At 37.1% G+C, this 27,922-nt stretch overlaps 1 protein-coding gene across 3 annotated transcripts; it reads right to left on the bottom strand.

Annotated features, from left to right (window-relative positions):
• Positions 1 to 1,713: 1,713 nt before the first annotated feature.
• On the bottom strand, positions 1,714 to 27,846 carry CUTC (cutC copper transporter). Of its 3 annotated transcripts, none has more exons than XM_063102834.1 (9): positions 27,654 to 27,846; positions 25,628 to 25,699; positions 20,940 to 20,999; positions 14,421 to 14,630; positions 13,303 to 13,338; positions 10,736 to 10,869; positions 6,823 to 6,850; positions 3,378 to 3,483; positions 1,714 to 2,229 (listed from the first exon to the last, which is right to left on the bottom strand). In XM_063102834.1, the coding sequence occupies exons 1-9, from the start codon at positions 27,712 to 27,714 to the stop codon at positions 2,115 to 2,117; spliced, it is 822 nt and encodes a 273-aa protein (XP_062958904.1). In that variant the 5' UTR covers positions 27,715 to 27,846; the 3' UTR covers positions 1,714 to 2,114. The 3 variants fall into 3 exon arrangements, with proteins under 3 accessions (XP_062958904.1, XP_062958905.1, XP_062958906.1); XM_063102835.1 differs by having other exon boundaries at positions 14,565 to 14,630; XM_063102836.1 differs by lacking the exons at positions 6,823 to 6,850; positions 10,736 to 10,869.
• Positions 27,847 to 27,922: the final 76 nt, after the last annotated feature.

Raw genomic sequence — 27,922 nt, 5'->3', positions numbered from 1 at the left:
TATGAGTATACAATGTGGTGGGTATAGTGGAGATACACAAAATATAAAGACATGGTCTCCTATTGTCAAAACACTTATTGCTGAGAAGAAACTTATACACATGAAATAATCAGTAAATATGTTAAAGCAGGACTAAAGTGCAGAAAAATAAAGGTAGGGAGTATCTCATGCTTCTTTTATATTCATACAGTGGAGGGCACAAAGTAAGTGCTGGCTTCAATACTCAATGCCTGGCTTCCCGGGAAAGTCTTTTAAACTATCAGAGACTGATACTAGAAAGCTAACCTAGGAGAAAAGAACTAACATTTAATGAGTACTTACTATGTGCTTGGTGCTCTAATATATCACTTAACCAGAAACTATAGTTTAGTTAATATTTCTGATTTACAAATGAGGGAATTAAAGTTCAAGAAATTAACTTTCTCATGGTTAAACTGGAAGAAAGGATATAATCCCAGGTATGTCAAATTTGCCCAGGAGTATTGCTCTCTGTATCACATCCACATACTAGAAGCATATTAAAGCAGAAGACTTGGGAAGTCAGCTAGTGTTCAAGTCTCATAACATTAATTTGTTGGTAAACCTAGAGTAATGGACATCACTTCTCAGATTCTTAATTGATCTGTTTAAATAAAAGAGCAATGATAACATGGCCTGCTCTTGTCTCTGGAGGATCATGCAGTGAATTACAAGCACAGGAGAGGATTAGGCCAAAATACTAAATATGATTATGTTTGCATGTTTATGAGGGTACTTCAAAAAGTTCATGGAAAAATGGAATTGAAAGATCCTTCAATGAACTTTTTGAAGACCCACTGTATGATACTTAGATGTTGTATTCCAAAACCAATAATGAAAACTACTTTTTGGAATATTTATTACCTTTTGTAATAGTCTGAACAAGCAAGAAAAAAAAAATCACTGAAGTTATTGTTGATTTTTAAATAGTTTGCCTCTCATATTTATGTAATTTATCTAGCAAATATTCCACATTGAAATTATACCTGAAAAAGTGAGGGAAAAACCTAAGATTTAAAGATGAGAGAAAGGACACATTTAAATAAAGGCAAGGCTCTCGATATATACATTCATTAGTACCCAAATCTGTATATGCTATTCAGACTCTATTAACTAGCTTCCTGGATCAAGGGCCAGCTCTTCATGTTGTGCTTCCATTACTCTCCTAAAATAGGAACAACATTTCTATTACCAGTACATTGTTTGCATAAAATGAGACTAAAACTATGAAAGTAATAGATACTGCTAGTGATGAACTTTACCATTTGGGACTTGCTCATAGGAAAAGCATCTTTCATCACTAGAATCTATCCTCCCTGACTGTAGCCTCAGATGAGAGAAAGAGATACTCTGATAACTTCCCTAACCTCCCCAGTTCTTACTATATAGGTCTTTGTAAACTGTCAGACAGAACTTATAGTTAAGTCATTTCTCTATCTGGAAACAGAAGTAGAAGAAACCTGGTGAACACCAGAGATCACTTCTGGCTTTATAAGTCCATGAACTTTTATATCCTTCTTCCTGAGTCTGGAAATTTTTATGCTGTACCATTTTACTCTGTACCCTCAGCATATTGCCCAGGGCAGCATATGCAATGAGTACATAATAAAAAGAGAAAATGAAGACAAACACACATAAAAAAATACTTCCTTTCATACATTGCTACAGACTATATTAAGTGTAAGAATAAGAGACTTTACTATAATACAATGGAAATTTTTATTTTACAAATTAAAAGCAAAACAGTGCTACTGAATCACCCCTGAAGTCACATTCAATTCATACCTTGCAGTTGAATTTTCCCAGCTCATCAATTAATTCCACTGAAAACAGACTAAGCCTCTGTCTGTGAAAGAAGTACAGACCAAATTTAACCATGATGACAGCAATGGCTGGCAAAACTAAGCAAAGGAAATGACTGTATCTCTGTTTCAAGTTTTTTTCTTCTTGGAAACATTCTCCATGGCCATGTGAAACTTAAAATGAAGATTGTGATTTTCCTGGCCAGAGAAGAAGGTTAAAGCTGTGTCATAGAGAATTGTAGATTATAGCTCTACTTTTATCCTGTAATATCCATGTTTCTCAGAGAGGTCTGGCTAAACCAGGATATTCTTTGCAATAGCATTCAAAGTTCTTACTTTGGTCACATCTGTTACCTTTAGAGAATATTCTGAATTAGAAAGTGAGGCTCCCATGGCAACAGAGAAATTTCTGCAATAGAAATAATAAAGGAACAGATGATTATATAAGTTGTTAAATGAGTTGTCCCACTGGCATTTCATTTTATAGGCTATTTCACAGCTCAAGAACAAGGGTAGATTAAGGACCCTGAACTATCATATTATACAATTTTCATTAATCAATTACTTAAAACACCTAGTAGCCAAATCTACCAATATACTTGATTTTATATCTGGAAATGTAAATTCTAAGGCTCTTGTTTCTTTTAAATTGCATTTTTCCCTACTTAGAAACATCTGACTACTATTAAATTATTGGAGCCCTCTCAAATACAAAAAACCCCACATAATAGTTTCAATTCCTTAACGATGATTTAATTTCAAAATAACTGAAAACAGGGGCTGGCCCATGGCTCACTTGGGAGAGTGTGGTGCTGATAACACCAAGGCCACAGGTTTGGATCCCTATATAGAGATGGCCGGTTAGCTCACTTGGGAGAGCGTTGTGCTAACGACAACAAGTCAAGGGTTAAGATCCCCTTACCTGTCATCTTTTTAAAAAAATAAATAAATAAAATAACTGAAAACAGAGAACAAAGGTGAGAGATGATGGATTAAGTATTAAAGGTAGGAAGGATAAAAATGGCTATGACCCTTCCTTCCTCACAGCATAGTTATTAACTTTGCTAAAGGAAAGCACAGTCAAATGGGTACACATGCTTATCTGACTCATTTGAAACTTAGCTGCTGACTTAGTTTATTAGTAACTAGTCTAAGTTCAGCAATGCTGAACTTAGGATATAAAGGTTCACCTATATTGAGAAGACACTGCTTATTTATGCCAGAATCAGAACCATTTTAGAAATGTTTTCAACTGCAAAAACGACTGTAATACTTAAGTACTAATCACAATTCTGATTTTTCCAAGGTATTGGAAGAACATATACTGATAAGTAATGTTTATTATATATCTTCAAGAAGTAAAAAACTAAAAAGCCCCTTTAAAATTTAGTTCTGTAGGTTTTTAATTGCTAAAGTTTATTTTAACCATCTACCTGTTATCTTTGACTAATCACAACAGTCCATTCATTAATCATGCCATCAACTAAGGTTTTCCTATATGAGGAAGTAAAGACTAATCTCATCCCTTCTTGTATGAGTCAAAGAATACATTTTTACCGAAACTTCATTCCTGAGTCTCTAGCAGTCCTAGCAGAACAGTGGAATTCTGTAGCACCGGAGCCCTCAAGGATCCTTTGTAGATTTCTGTCTGTTATGCCACCCCCTGTTGGAAAGAAGTAGTAATACATTAAGCACTTCAGAATTTTGCATAAAATTTAATGAATAATAATGACTGCTTGCTCTACTTGGTATCCCCATTCTGAAATTTCTCATTGATTCAAGAATTACTCTCCCTACTAAGCAAGAATGACATTAGAAAAGTGATAAAAGACATAGACTACAGACTCTACAGAAGAAGTGTTAAGGTCATAGAACCTGTATGATGGAATCTTACACATTCATTGGTTTATACGACAATGCAATGCATTACTGACTTTAAATCTAAAAAGATAATTCTGGGGCAAAAGAAGTCATTGAGTACTCCATCCCTACTCTCCCCTCAACTAAAGCAAAATCAAATTAAAACAAAAGGTAAGGGTAGGTTTGAGGAAGAAGCTACAAAAGCACAACCTCAGAGATATGTGTGAAAGAGAGAACCTCTAAGATTCTCTCTGTGGCCCAGGATTCAAAGAGATACTGACTTCATCGTAAATGGGAATAATGCAAGGTGTTATACAATTTATTCATTACAATATCAACTTTCTGTTTAATTTCACAAAAGAATCTGATTCTACTTCATTAAAACCTCACAACCAAGTACTTTATGATTACTTACTTGGTTTGATGAACAATCATTTCAATATTTAGAAACAAAAAATCATATTCTGAATTTGTACCAATGGACAATAGATTATACATATAAAATGTTTATTCATCTTTATATACTTATCTCTTAATATATAGGCTATACTCAATAAATATTTTTTAAAGACATTAAATATGTACTTTGTATCTCAAACTATTTAAGTTGCTGAAATAGACTGTGTTTATACACTCTTTCAGGCACATTAACTTGCTTTTTTTCCTCCTTAGTGGTACAGTACTATTGCCAAGTCCTAAGAATTAGGAAGAACACAGGCTGACAAGTCAGACTGAGATTGGAATCCTTACTTCACCACTGCAGTCTTCCTAGCTGTGTGATCTTAGATCAATTATTTAAATCCAGAACTTCAACTTTTTCAACAATGAAAGTGGGATAATACAGCTTACCTCAAGAGCTTATTGTAAGGATTAAGAGACAAATACATTACTTCAATCTAACAAATAACAAAATGTGGCCACTAAAAACAAGTTACTCAGTTATCAGCAACGTTAATACATAGGCAATACATTTTCCAAATGCACATTAACACAGCTATATAGCTAAAAGGGATCCCAGAAAACTATTTCAATATTCCTCTCTATGGATGAGGAAACTGGAGCCTAAAAATGTTGTAAAGTTTCATTCATTATGAAAACTCCTAAAGGGCAACTACTGTGTTCTATTTATCTTTATATTTCCCCAATGATAAATACTCATTAGGCATTCAGATTGACTTACCTAGGAATTTTTACTTGCTAATACTTATTTACATGAAATTATAATAATTTGTTTCCAAGTCTATTTTGTGAGCTCCTCAAGTAGAAGGATTACTTCATATTAATTGCTTTATTCACATCTACCATATAATTAGCATATAATATATATAATTATAATTGGCATATAATTAGCGTTTGCTTGGTAATGTTTGTTAAATTAATATTTTTGTATATAACATCTTCTTATCTGAGACTGTCAGCTTCTTGAAGAAGTAGTTTCTTGTATAACTGTGCATCCTACGTAAGGCCTGTACACAGCAGATAACTTAATAATTACATATTAAGCAAAGGCACTCCTAACGTTAACAACTGTCTAAGTCTGGGTATTGGTTATCGAGACTAAATACATCTAGTCTTAAACAGAAAAGCATCAGATTCAGTAAGTCCCTTTAACACTCCTTGATTAATCTACAAAGGATCTCAAGATAACAAATATTACTATATGCTTTCCACCTGCTCATATTTCAGGCATTTGCTACAGGTCAAAGCCTTCCTAAATATCTGACAATACCCTTTACATGCCTCCTTTTTAAAAGCTGCACTTTATCTGGTTGTCACCATTTTGAACCCTGGTCAGTTTTGGCATCAATGGTAATAAGACAACCAGAGATTCAATGCTTTCTGATGTGATGTGATATCAAGTTTACAGATCACCCATGAAGTATTCTTACCAAAAATATTTAACCAGAATCTAACCAAATTTTATGATCTAACTTCCAGTTTATAGGAAATACAAGGGCTAGAAGAACAAGCTAAAAAATCTGGTAAATCCAGAAAGCAGTACATTCTACAGGGTAAGTGGTCCAGACTTTTTAAATGTCATTTTAAAATTTTTTTATTATTTTTTAAATTCAAGCACGATTGATTATACATAGTTTTGAGGGTACAACATGTGTTGATTAAATCAATATTATTAGCATATTCATTATTACAAATGTCATTTTTTCAAAAAAGTAAGAAAAAGGAAAAACTTCTTTTTTAAGAAAGTAAGAAAAAAGGAAAAGATATTAAGAAAGAGAACAACCAAATGCAATGCTTATTTCTTGACTGGTGCCTAGTTTGAAAATATCAGCTATAAAAAACATTTTGGGAACAACTGGAGAAAGGCAAGTATGGAATGAGTATTAAATGATATTAGGAATTAGTGTTTATTTTGATAGATGTGATAATAGTATTGTGGTTATCATAATACACCCTTTTTTTTAGAGACGCATAAAGATAAAATGTCAAGGTGGCTTTAACTTTAAAATACCTCAGGATAATAAAAAGATGAGACAAATGTGGCAAAACGTTTAATCTAGGGAATGAGCATATGGGTATTCATTATGCTTTTATAAAGATTGCCTTTATATTTGTCTCACTCTGATTCTAAATTGCCTTATCTAATTTTTTAAAAACTGCCCCATCTGTTCATTTCTAATGTGCCATTAGGTACTTATCTTACGGTTATCATAAGGAGCATATGATCAAATTATTCTGGCTACAAGAAAAAATTTAGTGATTATAGATTTTCAGGAACTGAGAGAGTATAATATTTATTCAAGGATGTTGTCAAAACATTTGCCTATACCCTGTTAACAACTAGGACATTTGGCCCTAACACAGTATATTAGCATCGAACTTGGTGTGCCTCACCAGAGATGAACATCCAGATTCTTAACTGTATACTATGAGAGAGCAAACATGGAAAAATCTCAATCCCAATCTACTTCCTTATTTGCTCCTCTCTGAGGTAATCTCTGTTAGAATGTTCTCTTCCTTATGTAAAGTTTTAAATTCCAGCACAGATCTCCCAAACTTAAACATTTTAATCAAACTATGTATTCTTCTCTCTGAACACCACATAATACATTTTCCTGCCTCCTTTGCTCTTCCTCCACTACAGTTTAGTGTCACAGTAGTGAATGGATAGATATATAAATACCTGGCATTACCACAATCCTGCCTTTTGCCTGAAAAAAGAAAAAAATAAACAAGTAAATTTTAATATTTTTCTCTTAAATGGGATAATAAGGCAGTGAGAATAGAAACATGAGTCAAAGCATATTAAATTTTAAAAATTACTACTAATGTCTAATTTTCAATAGATCTTTTCTATTTCTTTGGGATCTTAGACAGGATGTCCAGCCTAATAACTTTCAATCCAGAAAGATTATTTTATTGTATTGCTTTGAAGATTTGTACTGTTATGAACACAAAGAGCAGAAGGATACAACATCAATACTGAATAATCACACCATCTTAAGAAAAGCCGTTACTGAAAAATCATACTAATTACAAGTTCTTGGTATGCAATGAGATGGAAGTAGTGGAACTTAAACAACATTTCAGCAGAAAAGAGAGCACAGCATAATTGTATATTACTAAAAAAAAAGTCCACTCAAATCCTGAATCGTCAACTAAATTCCTCAATTTATCATACCAATTAAACAAAACCATAAGTCCTTTTAATTGGGAGTACATGAATTAATTTAATTTCTGATAGATCTGGAAGATGGGTATTGAAATTGTCACAGAACTATCATATCTCTCACCTGTTCTCCTAAAGTCCCATTTATATTTCCAAAAAGTCATTTTTCCCCCATAAGTACCCTTCTCTCCTTCCCCTTCACCTGTTAAGATGGAATATAAGTCCCAAATTCTAACCATCCCTTTGTGAACTCCCATATGTACATACATATGTGCAAGTATGTACATATGTATGTATATACTTATGTACGTGATCAAAATCTGTTTTTTCTCCTGCTAATCTTTTGTCAGTTTAATTTACAGGCCACCAACAACTAAAACTAAGAAGGCAGAAGAAAAGTTTTTCCTCCCCAACATGGTAAACAAGAAAGAGTTTCTACCCTCATAGAGTTTACACATTCAAGGAAGAAGTACAACAGAAAGATATATTTACATAATAAAATTTCAGACAGCAATAAGTACAATAAAGAAAAAATAAAGCAAAGTAATAAAACAGAAAGTGAAAGAGGAAAGGGGCTATTTCATAGAATTTAATCATTGTTAGAGAAATAAGTGGAACAAGGATGTTTCATATTCTCAAATGTGCTGAAGCAAAGCATCTGTAAAACAAAACAATTACTATCTAGAAAGCTGAAATGATTTTATGAGGGAAAAAAGTTACATTTACCTGTTTCTTTCAAATGAAAGCTTTCCAAAACATGGACATATCATATTTTCAAAGAGATGAATCCCATCACTTTTTTTTGGCTATCCATAAAAGATTACAGTAGTCCCCCCATCCACAGTTTTGCTTTCCATAGTTTCAGTTACCCATGGTCAACCATGGTCAAAAAATATTAAAAGGAAAATTCCAGAGATAAACAATTCATAAGTTTTACAGTGCGCACTGTTCTGAGTAGCATGATGAAATCTCCCCCCCAATCCTGCTCCATTCCCTTTGTGAGTTATCCCTTTGTCGTGTATCTACACTGTATATTTGAATTAGTTACTTAGTAGCCATCTTGGTTATCCAGATTGACTGTCTCTGTATTGGTATCACAGTGCTAGTGTTCACGTAACCCTTATTTTAGTAAGTAGTGGCCTCAAAGCACAAGAAGAGTAGTGATACCAGCAATTCAGACACGCCAAAGAGAATCTGTAAAGTGCCTCCTTTAAAAAAGGTGAAAGTTCTAGACTAAATAAGAAAAGAAAAAAAAACTGTATGCTCAGGTTGTAAGATCTACCGGAAGAATGAATCTTCCATCCATGAAACTGTAAAAAAAGAAAAAGAAATCTGTGCTAGTTTTGCTGTTGCACCTCAAACTTTATCATAAGTATATAAGTGTAGGAGAAAACATTGTATGTATTGGTTTGGTATTGGGGTCTTAGAACATACCCCTCTTGGAAAAGGGTGACTACTGCATTTAGAATTGTATGTTTACCCAAGGCTATGAAAGTGATTTAACAATTCTAAGCGTCTTCAAAAAGTTCTTGGAAATATTCATACTGTCTTTTAATTCTATTTTTTCCATAAGTACCTTCGTATAAAGCACTTACTAAGCATCAGATGTGTTTATTATCTGGAGTAATCCCTCACAACTATTCTAGGAGATAGATATTATTATCCTAACTTTGCATATAAGGAAACTGAGGTTTAGGATGGTTAGGTAATTTGCCCAAGGTCACTGTTAATAAGTGGCAAAGCCAAGATTTAAACACAGAGCTGTCTAATTCCAAAGCCTATGCTTTAACCAGTATATTATACTGGTAGGTAGTTACTTCAAGAAGTAAAGTTAGTGTATAAGAATATACACCAGCTCTTCCTGCCAACCAATGATGAACACACACACACACACACACACACATTTTGAAATGCAATACCTGACTATGGCAATTATATCTTATTTTCTACTCCATAATAAGTAACCTTTTTAAACTAGCAACCTGATTCATCAACTCTTCTATTTTAAAATGCTTTGGGCTTCCTCACCACACCAAGGATAAAATACAAACCCTTAAATAAAGTTTTCAAGACTCTGGATATCATTTTTCTCTTCACGTTTAACATTCTGATCATCCTTAAATTATGCTCTCTTTTGTTTCCAGGCCTGTGCATATACTATTTCTTCTGCATGGAACAATTCCCTAATTCCTAATACCTCCCACTTTTACATGAATAACTCCAAAACATCCTTCAGATGAGTAAGACACTGCAGTTTGAATGACTTTTCTTTTGGGAAGCTTTCCCCAACTACTGCCAACATCTTTCTCACAAACTGATGTTAAATTCCTCTCCAATGTGCCCCCACAGTACCTTTTTTTTTTTTTTTAAAAGCAGTATTCTATTAAAATTGCCTGCTCTACTAAAAGTGCCTGTGGTGCACTAGATTGTAAGGGCAGTGACTACACACACATACACCCACCCCTTCATTACCATCACGGTACAAATGCCCTGCACCTAACATACTTAATAAAATCGGTAAGTCCCAGAGTAGCAAAGTCACATCAGATTCTTAGGTGAAAATTATATTCATGACTATAGAAAAGTGAAAATAATCAGATGTCTATACAGGAACACTAAGTAGAATTATTAGTAATAGCAGTAATAATAATAACTAACATGTATTAAGACTTACTATATGCCAAGCACTGTGCTAAGGCTCTAACATTATCTTATCTCTATTAATCCTCAAAGAAACCTTATAAAGGAAGTATTAAACTTATCTCAATTTCACGCATGAGGAAACAGGCTTAAAGGTTAATAATCCATTCAACATCACACAGCAACTAAGTGTCAAACTCAAGTCTCAAACAGAACTCTCTCATCTCAGAGTCCATACTCACTAAGACAGAATACCTCTGGACTGGCGTAAAAAAAACACAGACATAGTACAATTACAAAGCCATCCTTTGACTGCTCTACAAATAATGCTAACTCACCAGAACACATACAAGAGAAAAAAAAATATTTCCTCCTATATTGACAGATGGGAAGAAATAAAATAATATAATTTCAGTTTTGGAATTTACCTCCAGATAATAATTATCTCATAAATTCTATATGGGACCCTCTGAGTATACATGTGCTGACAATGAAAAGATGTGGCTTAAAACTATGCAATGCTGATAACAGAAAAGGTAAAATTTGTTGTGGTTATCCAAGTCAGATCAGATCCTTAGGCATGGTCTATAATTTGATCTTAAGAGCCCTGGTTATTAAAAATGCTACTGTGAAAGAAATAAGAATTATATACAGTATTGCCACTTGCTTTTCCCTATAGACTAACCACAAAGTTAGTAATATTTAGTTTCACAACTTAGCTGAACAACAGAATGTCAGAAGTAACCACAACAGAGTTTTAGAAAGAAAGAAAAGAAATTGCATGTACCTGATCTATGAGTCGCTTTATTAGGGGTAGCCCTTCTAGTGCTGAACTGTCACATCCACTAGTCAATACTCGTTCAAATCCCAAGGTTAAAAGGGTCTCTAGAGCTGCCATCGGATCATGAACCATGTCAAAAGCTGAAATAAATAAAATTGATTTGAATTTTGAACAGATATCCCCTAATGCAGTGTTTTCCAAAATGCAGCATACATATAGTGATGTGCTGCATCTAGCTTGTATTGGCTTACAAGAGCCAATTGTTTAAATATTCAGGAATTCTGCAAGTCAGATTGTTAACCCACGGGCAGCTTGAAATTAGTCAAGGTGGAGAATTTAAACTATAGAAATCATAAAATGCTACAAATCAGAGCTCTTTTTTCCCAAGAGCAAGTTTATTAGCATACCACAGTCTCCATACCACTGGTGGTATGCATGATCATTTTAATAAGACACATTTTAATAGGTGTATTTACTTAAATGCAAATTAGTGAAAAATTTCCAATTTTCAGCGGTTATAAAGGTTTCTCTTTAAATTTACTTAAAACTTTATTTAAAGAAAATTATTATAAATGTGATAAGCAAGTTACTCAAAGTGGGAAACTGCTCTAAGGCTTCAAACAAACTGGACTATACAGAACGAAATACTACATTTGCCAGTTCTAGAAAAAGCCTTGGCTCACATTATCATTAGTAACTAATATTTTGTACTAATTCATTTACCCTACATACTCAGAGCTCATAGAATAAGGACAGCTGTTTTAAACAGACTATGTAAGTTTTCAATTCTACTCCACTGTCTAAGAGCCTTCTCCCCTCGTCAGAACCCTCAGAAAGGAAAGTGGCACTAGGAACCTCAAAACAGAAAAACTACTTCTGCTTTGGTTCTTAGCACTGCTACATGATAAAGAAGTTCTAATCTATGGTGGATTAGGTGCTAGTGGTCCTCTGGGACAGGCTCCTTCTTTTCACCCTTTAGTGTATGTAAGCAGCTAAATCTACCAAAGTGAAATTTTCCTTTTTTGGTGGTAGCACCTTCTCCCAGTGACTACACTATCATAGTATCTCATTAAATACACAAGTGAAAAAAATGCAGAACACAGGACAATATAAAATTTCTACAAATTTTGAAAACATGAGAATACTTCTGTTAAACTTATTGGAGAAAAGGAAAAAACCAGAAATTTAAAGTCATTTTCTTAGTTTAAGAATAGAAAAATATAGTCTATATAACTGATTACTTTTTGAATTAGCATGTCAAATTTTTAAGCTATATTTTTTCAGGTAAGTGTTCATTAATTTAAATTACTTATCATGTTTAAAAACATTTTTGGGGGCTAGCCTCAATATGTTGACTTTTATGTAACCTAACATCTTTTAGTTATTACTGGTTTATAAGAATCATTGCTTGGGCCGAGCCCGTGGCGCACTCGGTAGCGTGCTGCGCTGGGCGCGCGGTGACGCTCCCGCCGCGGGTTCGGATCCTATATAGGAATGACCAGTGCACTCACTGGCTGAGTGCCGGTCACGAAAAAACGACAAAAAAAAAAAAAAAAAAAAAGAATCATTGCTAAACTAATATCAAGTCAAAACAGCTTTCTGATAGTATCATACATTTCAAAAAGAAACAAGGATAACAAATACTTATCTCTAATTTCTTTTTTTTCTAATGGACAATTTGTTGCATAATTTCTATAAATGAAAGCAGATGCTAGTGTCCACTCTTAGCCGTATCTTTGAATGCTTACTCAAAAGGAATAAAAACATTCAACAACTTATCAAGCATATCATCAAGTCAACAAAAATTTTGACTAGACTTCTTTCTTTTCATGTGCAATGGTAGTGCCCTCTGAGGCAAAATTGACACTTATTCCTCCATTTTACAAAGGCTTAGTGTATGGAATTATAGCTACCTGATTTGTAGACAGGAAGTATTACTTTATAGGAAACTATCAGATAACGTTTTAGAAATCATCTGATGCAGACAAACTATAAATAATGAAAAGTAATTTTGCACACTATACTGGACATCTGCTCACTGACTATTTATCATCTATTTCTTCTTTCCCTCTTCCTAATAATATCCAATTCTTCTTCAGATATCCACCTTCTCTCCTGGCAGGAAGTCTAAATCTGAGAAAGTTTACCTCAGCCCTAGTTCAGGAATAGTTTTGTCTGGCTTAAGCCAGCCAGTACATTTCATTTCACTGGCCACAGTAATTTATTCTTTTGGGGGTTGCCCATAACCTAAGATAATCGAATTAAAATGAATCTCAGGATTCTCGCTTGGAATGCTGTGATAGGTACACTCACACTTGCAGGCAATGCTTATTCTCTCCCTCTCTCTATTACAGCCTACCACCACCTACCTTTAACAAGTTTTCATAATTAAGTCTTCAAATTTTCTAAAAATTGTACATCTCTAAATTACAACTTTTAGTCCCAAGATCTAAGAAATCAGCTGGTAACACTGTAACACTATAGAACTATCTTCCATTAAAAAGATTATGGCATTTGGTGAAATTAGAAAACTGACACCATCCAGTAGAATTTCTAAAATGGAAATGACTCACCTCTATGAAAAGTGACTGGCAGAGGACGGCAAATAGCTATAAAAAGAAAGTCATATGACAACTTTAAAGAGGTCATTGCTGATTACTATATATAAAATTCTCCATGTTACATGAAACTTTTTATACTATCTTCTTTTAAGAAGACAGTGCACTAAAATAGTAATAAAATGGCAGCTTTACAAATTCGAAAGTCCTATCTTTCCATTAATCTCTAATTGTTATATTAAAAAAAATGGTCATCCACTCCTTAGAGGCATCAAACAGAAATTATATCATCTGGCAAGTACAAGGGCAGCATTACATCTATTACTTGCCCCTCTGAGAATCTTCGAGAGACACTTTGGTCTAGTGATATAGGTAGTTTGCTTTTGTCCTCTCTACATCTCCCCATCCTTACCAATTGTAATAGCTTTTCAAGTTTCTGGTGCAGTGGTTAAAAGAACCAATGTAAATTTCCCTTATACCCTATGAGAACAGTGACAGAACCTGATCTACGGCAGCTGAGGAGAGTTAGGAGGGCTTTGCCACACATACCCTCCATCCCAAACATCTAAATAACTACTGTTTAAAATAGTTAGGTTAGTATAAGTGTACTGTGGATTGAACTGTGTCCCCCAAAGTCCCATGTATTACAAACTTAATCCCCACAGTGTTACGAGGGTGGGAAATATTATGGTAATTGAAAGATGGGGCCTTTGGGAGGTGATTAGATTGTGAGGACCATGCCCTAGTAAACGAATTAATCCACTGATGGTTTAATGGTGGTCATGGGCATGGTTCTGTTGGCTTTATAAGGAGAGCGAGTAAGAAGGTTAGACTCTCCACTCCTGCCACATCTGCCATGTGATACCTGGTATTACTGTAGTCACCACCAGGAAAAGACAAGATGTGTTCCCTGGACTTTGAATTTGCCAACCTCCAAAACTATAAGCAATAATTGTTTCTTTACAAATTACCCAGTTTCTGGTATTTCTGTTATAAGCAACAGAAATGGACTAATACAAAGTACCTGAAGGTACGACCAAGAAGTCAATTTTGGGATGACATTTTTCTATATCAGGAGCATAAATACAATCATCATCATTAGTGGCTTTTAGGTCTCAGATACAAATTCTTACCCACAAGGGACATGCACAACTCTTTATCAATATGTCCATCTTCAGTCAATGCCCCAAATACCAAACCATCAGCACCATAAAGCTTGGCAAGACGAATGTCAGCCTTCATCACCTCAACTTCACGATCTGAATATAAAAAATCACCTCCACGTGGCCGAATCATTACAAAAACTGGGATCTGGACACTCTGCTTCACTACTTGAAGGACACCTACAAGAACAGAAAGCAGACTAAAAATCAAATGTGAACTAAAAGCTCAACAAAGTCAATATTATTGGTCATTTACATTTGCTCTTATGTATTAGTTCCAAGAGAAAAGGAAGAGTTGACTGAGGAAACCAGAGAAAAATGGATCTAAAGGGAAGGAGGACAATGAGAAGAAAAATGTATATATGATAGAAGGTAAATAACAGAAAAGTCAAGTATTAAAAAGAGCACCAATTTAGAAAATAGAAGATACTATAATTTAAAAGCACTTGTCACTCGACTCAACAAAAATCCTATAACTCACAACACTTTTACTGGTACGTGACACTTGAAAGTGCAATAACTACCAGACTCAATGTTCTGCCTGTGTATCCCCCAATATCCAGTTTCTCCTATTTTGTCAGATATAAGAATAGCTACTCCAGCTCGTTTTTCTTTTCTGTTTGCATGGTAAATCTTTTTCCATCCTTTCACTCTTAGTCTGTGTGAATCTTTATGGGTGAGGTGGGTCTCTTGTAGGCAGCATATAGTTGGGTCCTCCTTTTTGATCCAGTCAGCCAGTCTGTGTCTTTTGATTGGGGAATTTAAGCCTTTTACATTAAGAGTTGTTATTGAAAGGTGTTGATTTATTCCTAGCATTTTATTGGTTGTTTGGTTGTCTTAGGTGTCTTTTGTTCCTTGCTTTCTGATTTACTGTTTGGTTTCTGTGTTTGTTGGTTCCTTAGGTTGTAGATAGTGTTTTTGTTTGCTTGTTTTCTCTTCATGGATGCCATTTTTATTATACTAGTGGGTATTGATTTTTCTTGGGTTTTTATGGCAGTGGTAGTTATTTTTCAGGAACCAAACCCAGTACTCCCTTGAGAATTTCTTGTAAGGGTGGTCGTGTGGTAGTGAACTCCCGCAGTTTTTGTTTGTCTGAGAAATATACTATTTGCCCTTCATTTCGGAAGGATAGCCTTGCAGGGTAGAGTATTCTTGGCTGGCAATCTTTGTCTTTTAGTATTTTGAAAATATCATCCCATTCCTTTCTAGCTTTTAGGGTTTGTGATGAGAAGTCTGATGTTAGCCTGATTGGGGCTCCCTTATAGGTGATTTGATGCTTCTCTCTTGCAGCTTTTAAGATTCTCTCTTTGTCTCTGAGTTTTGCCAATTTGACTATGACATGTCTTGGAGCCTTCTCCTTTTTGGGTTGAATACGTTTGGAGATCGTTGAGCTTCCTGGACCTGAAGATCTGTGATTTTTCCTATACCTGGGAAGTTTTCTGCCACTATTTTGTCGAATATGTTTTCAATGGAATCTCCATTTTCCTCGCCTTCTGGAATACCCATGACTCGGATATTTGAGCGCTTGAGGTTGTCTGATATCTCTCTCAGATTTTCTTCAATATCCTTGATTCTTTTTTCTTTCTTTTTGTCTGCTTGTGTTATTTCAAACAGCCCATCTTCAAGTTCAGAGGTTCTCTCTTCAACTTTGACAAGCCTGCTGGTTAAACTCTCCATTGTGTTTTTTATTTCGCTGAATAATTTCTTCAGTTCAGCAAGTTCTGCTACATTTTTTTTCAGGACATTGATTTCCTTGTACATTTCCTCTTTCAGATCCTGTATACTTTTCCTCGTTTCATCATGATGTCTAGCTGAGTTTTCTTGTATCTCATTCAGTTTCCTTAGAATTATCACTCGAAATTCCTTGTCAGTTATTTCAGTGGCTTCTTGTTCTATAGGATCTAGAGTTTGAAATTTATTAACTTTTGGTGGTGTACTTTCTTGATTTTTTGTATTTCTGGTATCTTTTTTTTGGTGTTTATTCATTGTGCCAGGGGGTTTCATAGACCACCGGTTTGAGACTAATGACTAACTAGGATGTTGCTGTGGTTGCCAATTTCGTATGGCTCCCTCCGTGACTGCTCAGTTGGCCTCTAGTGCCTTGTGTGTGTGGTTGCCTCGGGTCTTGGGCTTCTCCAGGGAGCCACCTTTCTGGTCAGCTTGGACTCTGCTGGGCTGGTGGATCACGTACCACAGGGTGTGTGATCTCTGTTGAGCTTTCACTTCCTGTGCAGGACTTCTCCCTGTTCCCTGTGCTCTGGCCCAGGCTGTTGGATCGTGCAGTGGCGACCCCACCGGGTGTGTGGTTTCTGTCGAGTCTCCGCCTCCCAGGTCACACGTCTCCCCACTCTGTGCACACTGTGCTGGGCTGGGGCGTGTCTTCTGCGCCCCTCTTCTATCAGCTGGGCCTTCAAGACCCTGCTCGGCACCGCCTCGTCCAGGAAGTCTACCAGGTTTCTGCTAGGCACAGACGACCGGTCTCTCTGGGTGCCTTTGTAGCACTGTGTAGATCTTTCTCGGGGCTTGTTCACCTTTATGTCCCCCCGGCATAGACCGAATCTAGCGCCCACCTGCAGCCTGCTCTCCGGCAGGTTCAAGTGGACCTGGGAACTCTCCTACCACACTATTCCCAACCAGAAATTGGTTAGGCTTTTTTCCGAACTGGTGGCTGCAGAGATGGTATCTGCCTCCCAGTAACAGGAAGTTTACTGGGGGCTGGAGTCCAGGGTGTGGTGGAGTGACAGTTGGCCCGCCCATACTTCCTTGCCCTCCCGACACTGGCCGGGGACTCCCCCCGCCACCAGCCCTGCCAGAGAACCGCGGAGGGAGTGGGAGGGGAGGCCGGCCTGCAGGCTCCAGAAAGCCCCGCAGTGGGCCAAGCAAGTGGGAAGGCTCTGCGATGGCCGAGCCGGGCAGAGCTGCCAGCACCAGGGAAAATGGAGGCAGCCCCAGGGCGGTGAGTGGCCTGGTGGTGCAGGCGGGAGCCGGGTGGGCGTAATCCCCCAGAACAGAGCTGGGCCAGGGGTCACTCACAGGGTTGTGCCAGGTTGGGTGTTCACTCTCTGTCTCTGGTTTGTCGCCTTCCCGGTTCTCGGCCGCTGACGCCTCGGGCTGATCAGTCGCGGCGCAGCTCGGGCGCTCCCAGGAATCTTCTTTAATGCCGGCCTGAAACCTCGAATCCTGAATAGGGCAGCTGGCCGCCTTCAGCGCGGCCCCGGCCTCCGGGATCCTGTCTGCATCCACAGCAGGCCTGGCACCGTGTTCCCTGTTTCGAGACTCGCTTTTGCAGCTAAGAAACAGTTCTTTTCCTGCTCCACACTTCAAAGCTGTTGCCTGTAAATGAGGCAGCCTCTCCTGCCGAGGGCAAAGTGGCGGTCACCCCCCACGACCAGCCAGCAGCTGCAGTCCAGCCTTAAGAGATGGCAAGAGGAAGGTCCACAAGTTTCCCGGCTGCCTGAGGCCCAGTGGCCGCCTTTTCCACCTCAGCTACTCTGCGCCAACCGCCGCAGCCACCGCCATCTTGAAACTCTCCAGTTTCTCCTTTCTAACTGATTGCAGCTCTACTTAAAACCTACTGTAGAGATGGTTGAATAGTTCCAAAGTTTATATCCCTTAAATGGACAAAGAAATTTAGCAAAACCTTTTTTTTTGAAAGAAATATATGAAAAAAAGAGCAAGGTTCTACTTATTTGTGATTTCATGTAGAGATCTTTGAATACTTATAAATAACACAATGCATGGCTAGCTCAGAAAACCTCAAAAGTGTAAGACCTGTGACAAGCACCATTAGTTGTTTACCCAATATGAATTTCCTTCTTTTTCTTTGCTAAAAGAATCTCAGTTTTGCACAGGATAGCAATATGCTCAATACCAAGCAGTGAATCATGACTGGTGTTGCAAAAAACAGATTGCACGCAGATTTCCAGATATATCCTAGGGATTTCAGAATGGCTAGGGAATGCCCTCTTTTACTGAGAAAATTCCAAAGGGCTGTTGCAGATATAAAAATCTTTTATACTAAATAATGCTATCATCAACCTCAGAGTAGCATAACTAAGTAGTCAAAAATTCATGTAAGGACTTCTGCTTTTGTCCAAGACATCATAGCAGGGACCAAATTTATTATCCCACCTATAATAATAAAAAAAAAGACAAACTTTATAAAACAATGGTTTGTAAGACACTGGACGTCAAACAATGAAGGACAATAATCCCCAAATAATGGGAAACAAATGAAGTGAGCTCTACCACTGACCCAGTTTACTGCCTTGAGAGTTTCTAGGCCACAGCACAGGGAAGCACGACCCAGGCGGAGGGAGCCCAGAGAATTCCCTGAGTTGAGGGGACAAAGCTGAGAGTCCATGGAAACCAAGGTAGTTACGAGTTTCCAGGAGAGAGTACCACAGAGGAGAGAAAGAGAACTCTGGAGATCTTCAAAGAACCCCCTCTAATATTCAGCTGAAAACTGACTGGTGCATACATGCAAAGAAACTATGCTAGGCCAGGGAAAGAACCACTGAAAATAATTAGAAATAAAGTGCTTGTCATTTACACCATGCTAGGAATAATGCCTATTCCCCCCAGCCAGACAGTAAAACTTCAAGATTCATGGTCACTGGGTAGAGTACACAGAAGGGTCTTGTCTCAGTGGTGGGGAATAATTAGCTCTAGATTGACTGCTGCTCCAACTTGCCTAACAAATCTTAAAAGCAAGACCTGAAAAGACCAGACTGTTTCCAACTAACCTAACTGCCCAAGAATATTTATAGGAATATAAAAATATCCAGTAACTAATAAAGTAACATTCATAATGTTCTGCATCCAATAAAAAATTACCAGGCAGGAAAATAAAACACGTCAAGAGGTGATAAATCAATCAAACAAAACAAACCCAAAACTGATACAGATGTTAGAGTTAGCAGATAAGTTCATTAAAACAACTATTATAACTTTATTCCATATGTTCAAAAAAGTTAAGAAAAGACATCAGAGATATAAAAACAGATCCAAATTAAACTTCTAGAGAAAAAAACTACAATGTTTGAGATGAAAAATACATTAGGTGGGATTAATAGCAGATTAGACACTGCAGAAAAAAAGATTATAAACTCAAAGACAAAACAATAGGAACTATGCAAAATGAAATACAGAAAGGAGGTTAAAAAAAACCCAGCTCATCAGTGAGTTGTGGGACAATTTCCAGCAGTCAAATAAAAGTATAACTGAAGTTTCTGATGGACGGAATAGAGGACAATGCTGAAAACTTTCCAAATGTGATGAAAAATATAAATGCAAAGGTCCACAAAACACAAAGAAAACTACACTCAGGTACACTGTAATCAAATTGTTCAAAATGAATAATAAAGAAAACAATCTTAAAAGCAACCAGAGAAAAAAGGACACATTACACAGAGAAAAACAAAGACATTAGTAAGAGTAGATTTCTTGTCAGAAACAATACAGGCAAAAAGATGGTGGAAAACATCTTCAAAGAACTGGAAACAAACAAACAAACAAACAAACAAAAAACTCCAAAACTGTCAACCTAGAATTCTACACCCAGCAAAATGTCTTTCAAAAATAAAGGAGAAAGACCGCTATCTGGTTAGCTCAGCATGGTACAGATAACAAGGTCCAGAGTTTGATCCCTATACCAGTCAGTCACCAAAAAATAAATAAATAAATAAAGGAGAAAGATATTTTCAGACATACAAAAGCTGAAAGAATTAATCAGCAAAAAAACCTGTACTACAAAAGATATTAAAGGAAGTACTTCAGGCAGAAGGAAAGTGAAACCAGATGGAAATAAGTAACCACACAAAGGAATGAAGAATACCACAAATGGTAACTACATATGGGTAAATACATAATTGTTTTCTTATTATTAGAAACTCTTTAAAAGGTAATTTATTTCTCAAACAAAAATAACAATATAGCACGAGGTTTTTGACATACGTAGAAGTAAAACATATGACAACAATAACACAAAGACTAGGAGAAGAGAAATGAAACCAAAAGTCTGCCTAGGTTACCAGAGTGGAAAGCTTTTTAAAAAGCCTGATCCTTGATGTTACCATTGAGCAGATGAACCAGTATTAACAGCAACTACCTACCTTTCAACTTTTCAATGTGCGAAGGAAAAACGTATTTGATCAAATTTTTGATAGATTTTGTTATTTACAACCATAAGCATTTCTTTTTTTTTTTTTTTTTTTTGTCTTTTTCGTGACCGGCACTCAGCCAGTGAGTGCACCGGCCATTACTATATAGGATCCGAACCCGCGGTGGTAGAGTCACCGCGCTCCCAAGCGCCGCACTCTCCCGAGTGCGCCACAGGCTCGGCCCTACAACCATAAGCATTTCTAACTGATACAATATCCCTAACATAGTTAACATGATATTAGTAAAGGACTCCAGTGAAACTGATTATCAGTTGCCTTCAGGCTCTACAAACTCCTAGGAGAAAATCTGTGAAAAATGGACACTTACCCATGCTGGGTGTGGTTCCTCCCTCCAATAAACCAGAACATAATTCAATCCGACCAGCGCCTGTGATAAAAAAGCATTGCTCAACACAATAAATTTTTAAAAATAAGCTCTCCTAAAACAGCAAACTTTATGTTTTTCCAAATCTAGAGTCTTAGAAATTGAGAGAAAAATTATAAAACTGGAGTTTAACTCTATTTTTAATCTTGACTAATTCTGTAACTCACATCGTGTTACTAACAGTCAAATTTAAGAGTTAATTAAAGTCAACCTAGTTCTCAAAGTCAACCTAGTTCTCTTAAAACTTTGCTTTACAGGGTTGCCTCACCATGAACAGGGAAGTGAGTTAGAATAGAGACATTTCTGGATTGACCATAGTGGGATGCTGACTCTTGGTTGAAAATAACATTATCTTTTCCAAAACAGTCTTTATTATTCTAAGATTTAAAAAAATGCAAAGTTACTTTTGAGTAGCTAAATCAAGATAATTTCTTTTTTTTTTTTTTTTTTTTTTTTTTGAAGGTAAAATTGTACAACAGCTATTTTTCTCTTTAATGGTACCTGATACATGGTTATTTAGTAAAATATCAATACATTTTGAATGCATTTCAGTATATTAACATTCCCAGCCAATTTTAATATTACTAAAAGTATTTTTTAGTGCAATGTACATGAGCTATGATGATTCGCCTTTTCTATAGAAAGTACCCGTCTAAAACGCCAGTTTTTCTTTTTTTTTTTTTTTTTTTTTTTTTTTTGGAAGTTTATTTATTTGTTTATTTTTTTTTAAATTTTATTTTGTCGATATACATTGTAGCTGATTAATGCTCCCCATCATCAAGATAATTTCAAGAATAAAAGGTTGCTGAAAGCAAAAGAACTATCAGACTACTGGGGTCATGTCAAATGGTCTCAGGAGACAGCCTGAAGAGGCTCTCACTAGCCAAAGATAAGACATTTTGAGCATCAATAGGCAGAATAACCTGAATGGATTAAAACACATAAAATATGTCTACACCTATGTTTGTAATGATAAAACAATTCACTGAGCTGGCTGGTTAGGCAGTTGTTTAGAGCATGTTACTGATAACACCAAGGTCCGGGGTTCAATCCCTCTACTGGTCAGCCAAAAAAACCAAAAACAATTCACTGGAGGATAGAGAACAAATTCATTATTCTAAAAATTAGTAAATAAAGGGAAAGAAGAAAGCATTTATCCTGCCTTTCTTGTACAAACTGAACCTCATCATAACCAAACAGTTGATGAGGGAAAGTTCTTTATAGAAGTATTCTAGCTAAAAAATGAAAAACAAATGTTAGAATATATCACCATTTTGCAATCCTTAATAAAATATGGATTGCTAAAATTATTAGGTGAAAAGCTGATGGGAAACCTTATAAAGGATGGATCACGCTGGCAATACCTGAATGCACTGAACAATCTTAGAATCAAAAAACAGAAAAAACCCAGATGTTATGTCCTCCTGATGTGATGTAACAGGAAGCACACAATGTTACCTATAAAGTAGTCTTGTCAAAACTCAAATCTGAATCTGATTAAGCCACTGGGTTAACTACGACTTTATAGGAAATACAGTCATCAGAGGAACATATTAAATGACACCACAACCACATACACAATCAGCAAAAGTGAGAATGTGCGTTACTCTCAAGGATGAATATCATAGTCTCTTTAACAAATAAAGTACAAGAAAGAAAAGAAAGGAGGCTGGCCCGTTAGTTCAGTTGGTTAGAGTGCAGTGTTATAATGTCAACATCAAGGGTTTGGATCCCCCTACCCGCCAGCCCCCAAAAACCCACAAAAAAAAAGAAAAAAAAGAAAAAAAGTAGAAGAAACTTAGAGAATTAAAGAGACTTAAAAGACATATCAAACAAAATGCTGGCGAGGTTGCAGAGAAAAAGGAACTCTCATACATTGTTGGTGGGACTGCAAAATGGTGCAGCCTCTATGGAAAATGGTATGGAGGTTCCTCAGACAACTGCAGATAGATCTACCATACGACCCAGCTATCCCACTGCTGGGAATATACCCAGAGGAATGGAAATCATCAAGTCGAAGGTATACCTGTTCCCCAATGTTCATCGCAGCACTCTTTACAATAGCCAAGAGTTGGAACCAGCCCAAATGTCCATCATCAGATGAGTGGATATGGAAAATGTGGTATATCTACACAATGGAATACTACTCAGCTATAAAAACGAATGAAATACTGCCATTTGCAGCAACATGGATGGACCTTGAGAGAATTATATTAAGTGAAACAAGTCAGGCACAGAAAGAGAAATACCACATGTTCTCACTTATTGGTGGGAGCTAAAAATTAATATATAAATTCACACACACAAACACACACACACACAAAAAAAACCGGGGGGGGGGGGAAGAAGATATAACAACCACAATTACTTGAAGTTGATACGACAAGCAAACAGAGGGGACACTGGTGGCGGGGAGAGAGGGAGGGAGGAGGGAGGGAGGTTTTGGTGATGGGCAACAATAATCAGCCACAATGTATATCGACAAAATAAAATTAAAAAAAAAAAAAGACATATCAAACAAATGAAATGTTTGGCTACTGATTCAAAGAACTGTGAAAAAACAAAACAAAAAAAACCTGTATGGGCCAATTAGGGAAACCTGAAAACTGACTGGGTATTTGATAATATTAAGAAATTATTATTTTTTTAAGTTGTGTTAGCAATATTGTGGTTTGGTGGGGTTTTTTAAGAGTCCTTATCTTTTTTTTTCTCAGCAGATGGTGGATATGGGGAAGAGTCCTTATCTTAAATAATATACATTAATAATTTCCACACTATTTATGGATTTCTTGTATGTATACACATAAGTCCTTTGAAAATAATAAAGAACTGAAACGACGAAAGGAGTCCTTATCTTTTAGAGATACATACTGAAATATTTAAGGACAAAATGACATGATGTCTGGGATTTGCTTCAAAATAATCTGGGGGTAGGAGAAGAAAAGTAGGAATATAGATAATGGGTCAGCAAACTATGGCCCTCAAACCAAAGGTTCATAGCTTGTTTTTGTTATGGCCTGCAAGCTAAGAATATTCTTTTGTTTTTTAAAAATAACAGCTTTATTGACATATAATTCACATACCATATAATTCACCTATTTAAAGTGTGTAATCCAGTGCTCTTTAGTATATTCACAGTTTTGCCACCATCACAAGTAATTTTAGAATATATTCATCACCCCTCAAACAACCCCACACCCTTTAGCAGTCACCTCCCCTTCTCCCCATGCCTCTAAGCCCTCTCAGCAACCACTAATCTACTTTCTGTATACATAAGTTTGCCTATTCTAGATGTTTCATATAAATGGAATCATACAATAGGTGGTATTTTGTGACTGGTTTCTTTCACTTAGAATAATGTGTCAAGATTCATCTATATTGTAGCATGTATCAGTACTTCATTGCTTTTTATTGCCAAATAAGAAGGGTTTTTACATTTTCAAACCATTGTTTTAAAAAAATAAAGAAGCATAAGTGGCAGAGAGCAAATGTGTCCAGCAAAGCTGAAAATACACACTACGTGGCTCTTCACAGAAAAAATCTGCTGACCCCTGATATATGTGAAAGAAGATTGTCCATGTCTTCAAAATGGTTGAAGCTGAGTGATGGTATATACTATTCTCTTTACTTTTACTTATGTTTGAAATTTTTCCATAATAAAAAATTTTAAAAATTTCTGAGATGATGGAAATGCCTATTTGTAGAGAATTGAATTATGTCCCCCCAAAGCTCAATGAAGCTTGAATTGTGTCCTCCAAGTTTTATGTATTAGAAACTTGGTCCCACTGTGACTGTTAGGAGGGTGGGAAATCCTACTAGGTAATTAAAAGGTAGAACCTTGAAGAAGTGATTAGATTGTAAGACCATGCCATAGCGAATGGATTAAAAATGGTGGCCAGGGGCGTGGTTCTAAGGGCTTTAAAAGAAGACAGAAGAGAGTCTGTCTTTCTCTCCTCTCTCCACTTCTACCATCTTGTGATGTGAGACCCCAGGGTCACTGTCACTACCACCAGATGGACTTTGGACTTGCCAGCCTCAGTAACTGTAAGTAATAAATTTTGTTCTCTTCATAAATCACCCAGTTTCAAGTATTTTGTTATAAGCAACAGAAACCTGGACTACTACACTATGCGTCCTATTACAAGTTCAGAGTACAAAAGAAACTTTGAGGTAAAAACAGGTAATGTTAAAAAAAAAAGGGCTGGCCCCTAGCTCACTCGGGAGAGTGTGGTGCTGATAACACCAACGCCACGGGTTCAGACCCTGTATAGGGATAGCCGGTTTGCTCACTGGGTGAGCATGGTGCTGACAACAACAAGTGAAGGGTTAAGATCCCCTTACCGGTCATCTTTTAAAAAAAAAAATAATGGTTTAAAAAAATTAAATTTTTGTTAAGAAATGAAGTTAGTATGTAAGCACTGTTTGAAGTTTTGACTCAAAATGTGACTTGCTGAAGGAAGGGAGGGGAGGAACTAGACCATAATTTTCCAGTACATTTTCTAGTTGGTTGTTTGAGAAAGGATTACTAGGATCCTTATATATCACAAAGGTTTCCGAGGTCAGTTCATAAGATTCATTTTCAGACTCTTAAAAGTACTGCCAACTGTCACTCGTTCTCTAATTTCTCTTACCGCCTCTTTCTGCATTCACAGCTGACTCCACTGAATCAACACACACTTCCATGAGGAATCCATTTGCTGCTCCTAAAATATGTAAACAACAATGCAAAATCATAAAGGTACTATCCATCCAGGCCAATCACCACGTATAAAGAGGAACAATTAGTGTTTTAAAAAAAAACACATAACCCTTTAAGACACTAATTATTCCTCTTTAAAACACTAATTACTTTGTACCTCTTATCATTTATGCAGATAAGTGTCTGATCATTTTTACTTAACCTAAAGTTCCTAATTAAGGTCTTTATGTAAGAAATCATCATCACCCACAGCAAGCACAGTGTCTACCATGGTACACAATAGTCACCTCAACTATTTACTAAAGGCTGAATAATTACAAATTCATAAAAATTCATGTATTTATATAAAAAGTGATGTAAACAGAGTTTTGCGTTTTTCTATAAGTTAAGCACACATGTTTTTTAAGTTAGGGATATTGAATACATACTTCACACAATGATACCTAAAATAATGTTTGCCACATACTGGTAGTAGTTACTACTGGATGGTGGGATTTGGAATTATTTTTATTTTCTTCTTTTTACTTTTCTATACTGCTTGAATTTTTCTAACCGAAATTGCTTTTATAATTTAAAAAAAGCAATTTTTACTTTGAAAAACAAAACAAAATCTACTATCTGCTAATATCAGTCCCAAACTGAAAGAGTTAAGTGTCAATCTGTGCTCTTAACATCCTGCATTAACTCCATGGGTTTCCTGACAGCTACTACACCCGCTGTCAGATCCACGGAAGTGGACAGTGCTTCAGGGGTACCATTTGCCACACACAAGAAAGCATCCTGGCCAGGAGAGGATGAAGATGGCCAGGAGACGGTGAAGATGTATACAAAAGGCAACGAGAAAAGGCAGGGTAAGGCAGTTGTCCTAAGCAACAAAGTTACTTGTAGGGATCAAACAAGAAGACATTTGTTTGAAGCACCAAAGTGTGGTAGTCCAGGTAGCTTTGGGGGCCACTGTAACCCTTTCAGTCTGTAGGGTGAAAACTATTTTCATAATAATACTAAGACTTTATTTGCCTTTTTCACTCTTGTTCTTTCACAAGTGGAGTGGAGTTTTCCGTTAAATTACTTCACATGTCAGATTGAATGCAGAAGCAGGTACGAGAATCAAGCTATCTTCCATTAGGCCAGATATTAAAGAGCTTTGCAAAAATATAAAATATTGCCACACTTTCGCTATTTATTTATTTATTTTTTTGGTTTAGGAATATTTATTTTTCATAAAATTAGGTTATTTATGTTAATATGTAATGGGCTCATTATAGTTTTTTTCTAATTATTCAACCAATAAACATTTTAAAGATTTAACTTCTAACACCGTCAAAATCGACAGATACATTCAATATAAAGGAAAGATCTCTGAGGTTCTCAATAACTTTTAGGAGGATAAAGGGATCCTGACATCAAAGTTTGAGAACCGCTGGTCTGGAGGAACCAAAAGTTCACGGAGGAGGAGGAGGGATTTGCCAAATTCTCTGGCACCTGCCATGACACCCTCCCCTGGCGCGGCAGGAAGAACTCGGGACTTGGAGCAGCCACAAGCTCTGTCACTTGGCAGCCGTGCGTCTCTGGGGACACGCCCCACCTCCCCCGTAGCAGCTACAGGTTATTGAGCGGTCACCACAGGTTAGGCACTAGGCTCCGCGCTGGACATTTAACTAGCCCAGCGGTGGTGAGGTGGGTCCCGGTCTCCTCGTGTGGCGATAAGAAACGTGAGGCTGAGAGAAGTTAACCAACTTGCACCAGGTCACACGACTGCCTGTACGTGGTGGCGCCGGGATTCCGACCCATACATTAGGCTCCAGAGCCCGGCCTTTCTCGCTACCTGCCCCTCGTCAGGCCGCAGAGATAGAACGTGCCGCACAAGGGGCTGTGAGGAGCTGACGAAATTCCACCAGGGGATAGCACCCGGGGAAGCCAAGTCAGCCGACCGCCCCCTCCCCCGCCACCTTCCGCACCGGCCTTTCCCGACGGCATCCGCGCCCGTTTCCGCTCGGAGGAGGCCCCCTGCCTCTTCATACTCCACGCGTTCCTCCCACGCGCACTTTCGGTTTCCACTCCGAGTCTGGGTTCTGGCGCGCGCGACCTGAGAAGCGCGTCCTCAGCAGCTGCGCGCGCCTCTGCGCGTCCCCGACGCCTATGCCCCAGCACTCCCCGCGAAAGCGGAGCTGCCAGCGCAGGCGCAGTCACGACTTGCTCCGGCCTCCTGAGAAGGCGGCGCCCGCGC

The sequence above is a fragment of the Cynocephalus volans genome, chromosome 7 (genome assembly GCF_027409185.1).
Source record: "Cynocephalus volans isolate mCynVol1 chromosome 7, mCynVol1.pri, whole genome shotgun sequence".
Classification (NCBI taxonomy): domain Eukaryota; kingdom Metazoa; phylum Chordata; class Mammalia; order Dermoptera; family Cynocephalidae; genus Cynocephalus; species Cynocephalus volans.
This window is presented reverse-complemented; position numbering and strand designations above follow the sequence as displayed.

Bases quoted from the DNA above. Each gene is read 5' to 3' on its own strand.
- CUTC (XM_063102834.1), bottom strand. From the start codon at position 27,714: ATGAAGAGGCAGGGGGCCTCCTCCGAGCGGAAACGGGCGCGGATGCCG. The intron at 13,339-14,420 runs GTAAGAATTTGT...TTCTTTTTATAG, and splicing joins GTTGTGCATGTCCCTTGTGG to CTATTTGCCGTCCTCTGCCA. The intron at 3,484-6,822 runs GTATTTATATAT...TCTTTCCAACAG, and splicing joins CAGGATTGTGGTAATGCCAG to GGGGTGGCATAACAGACAGA.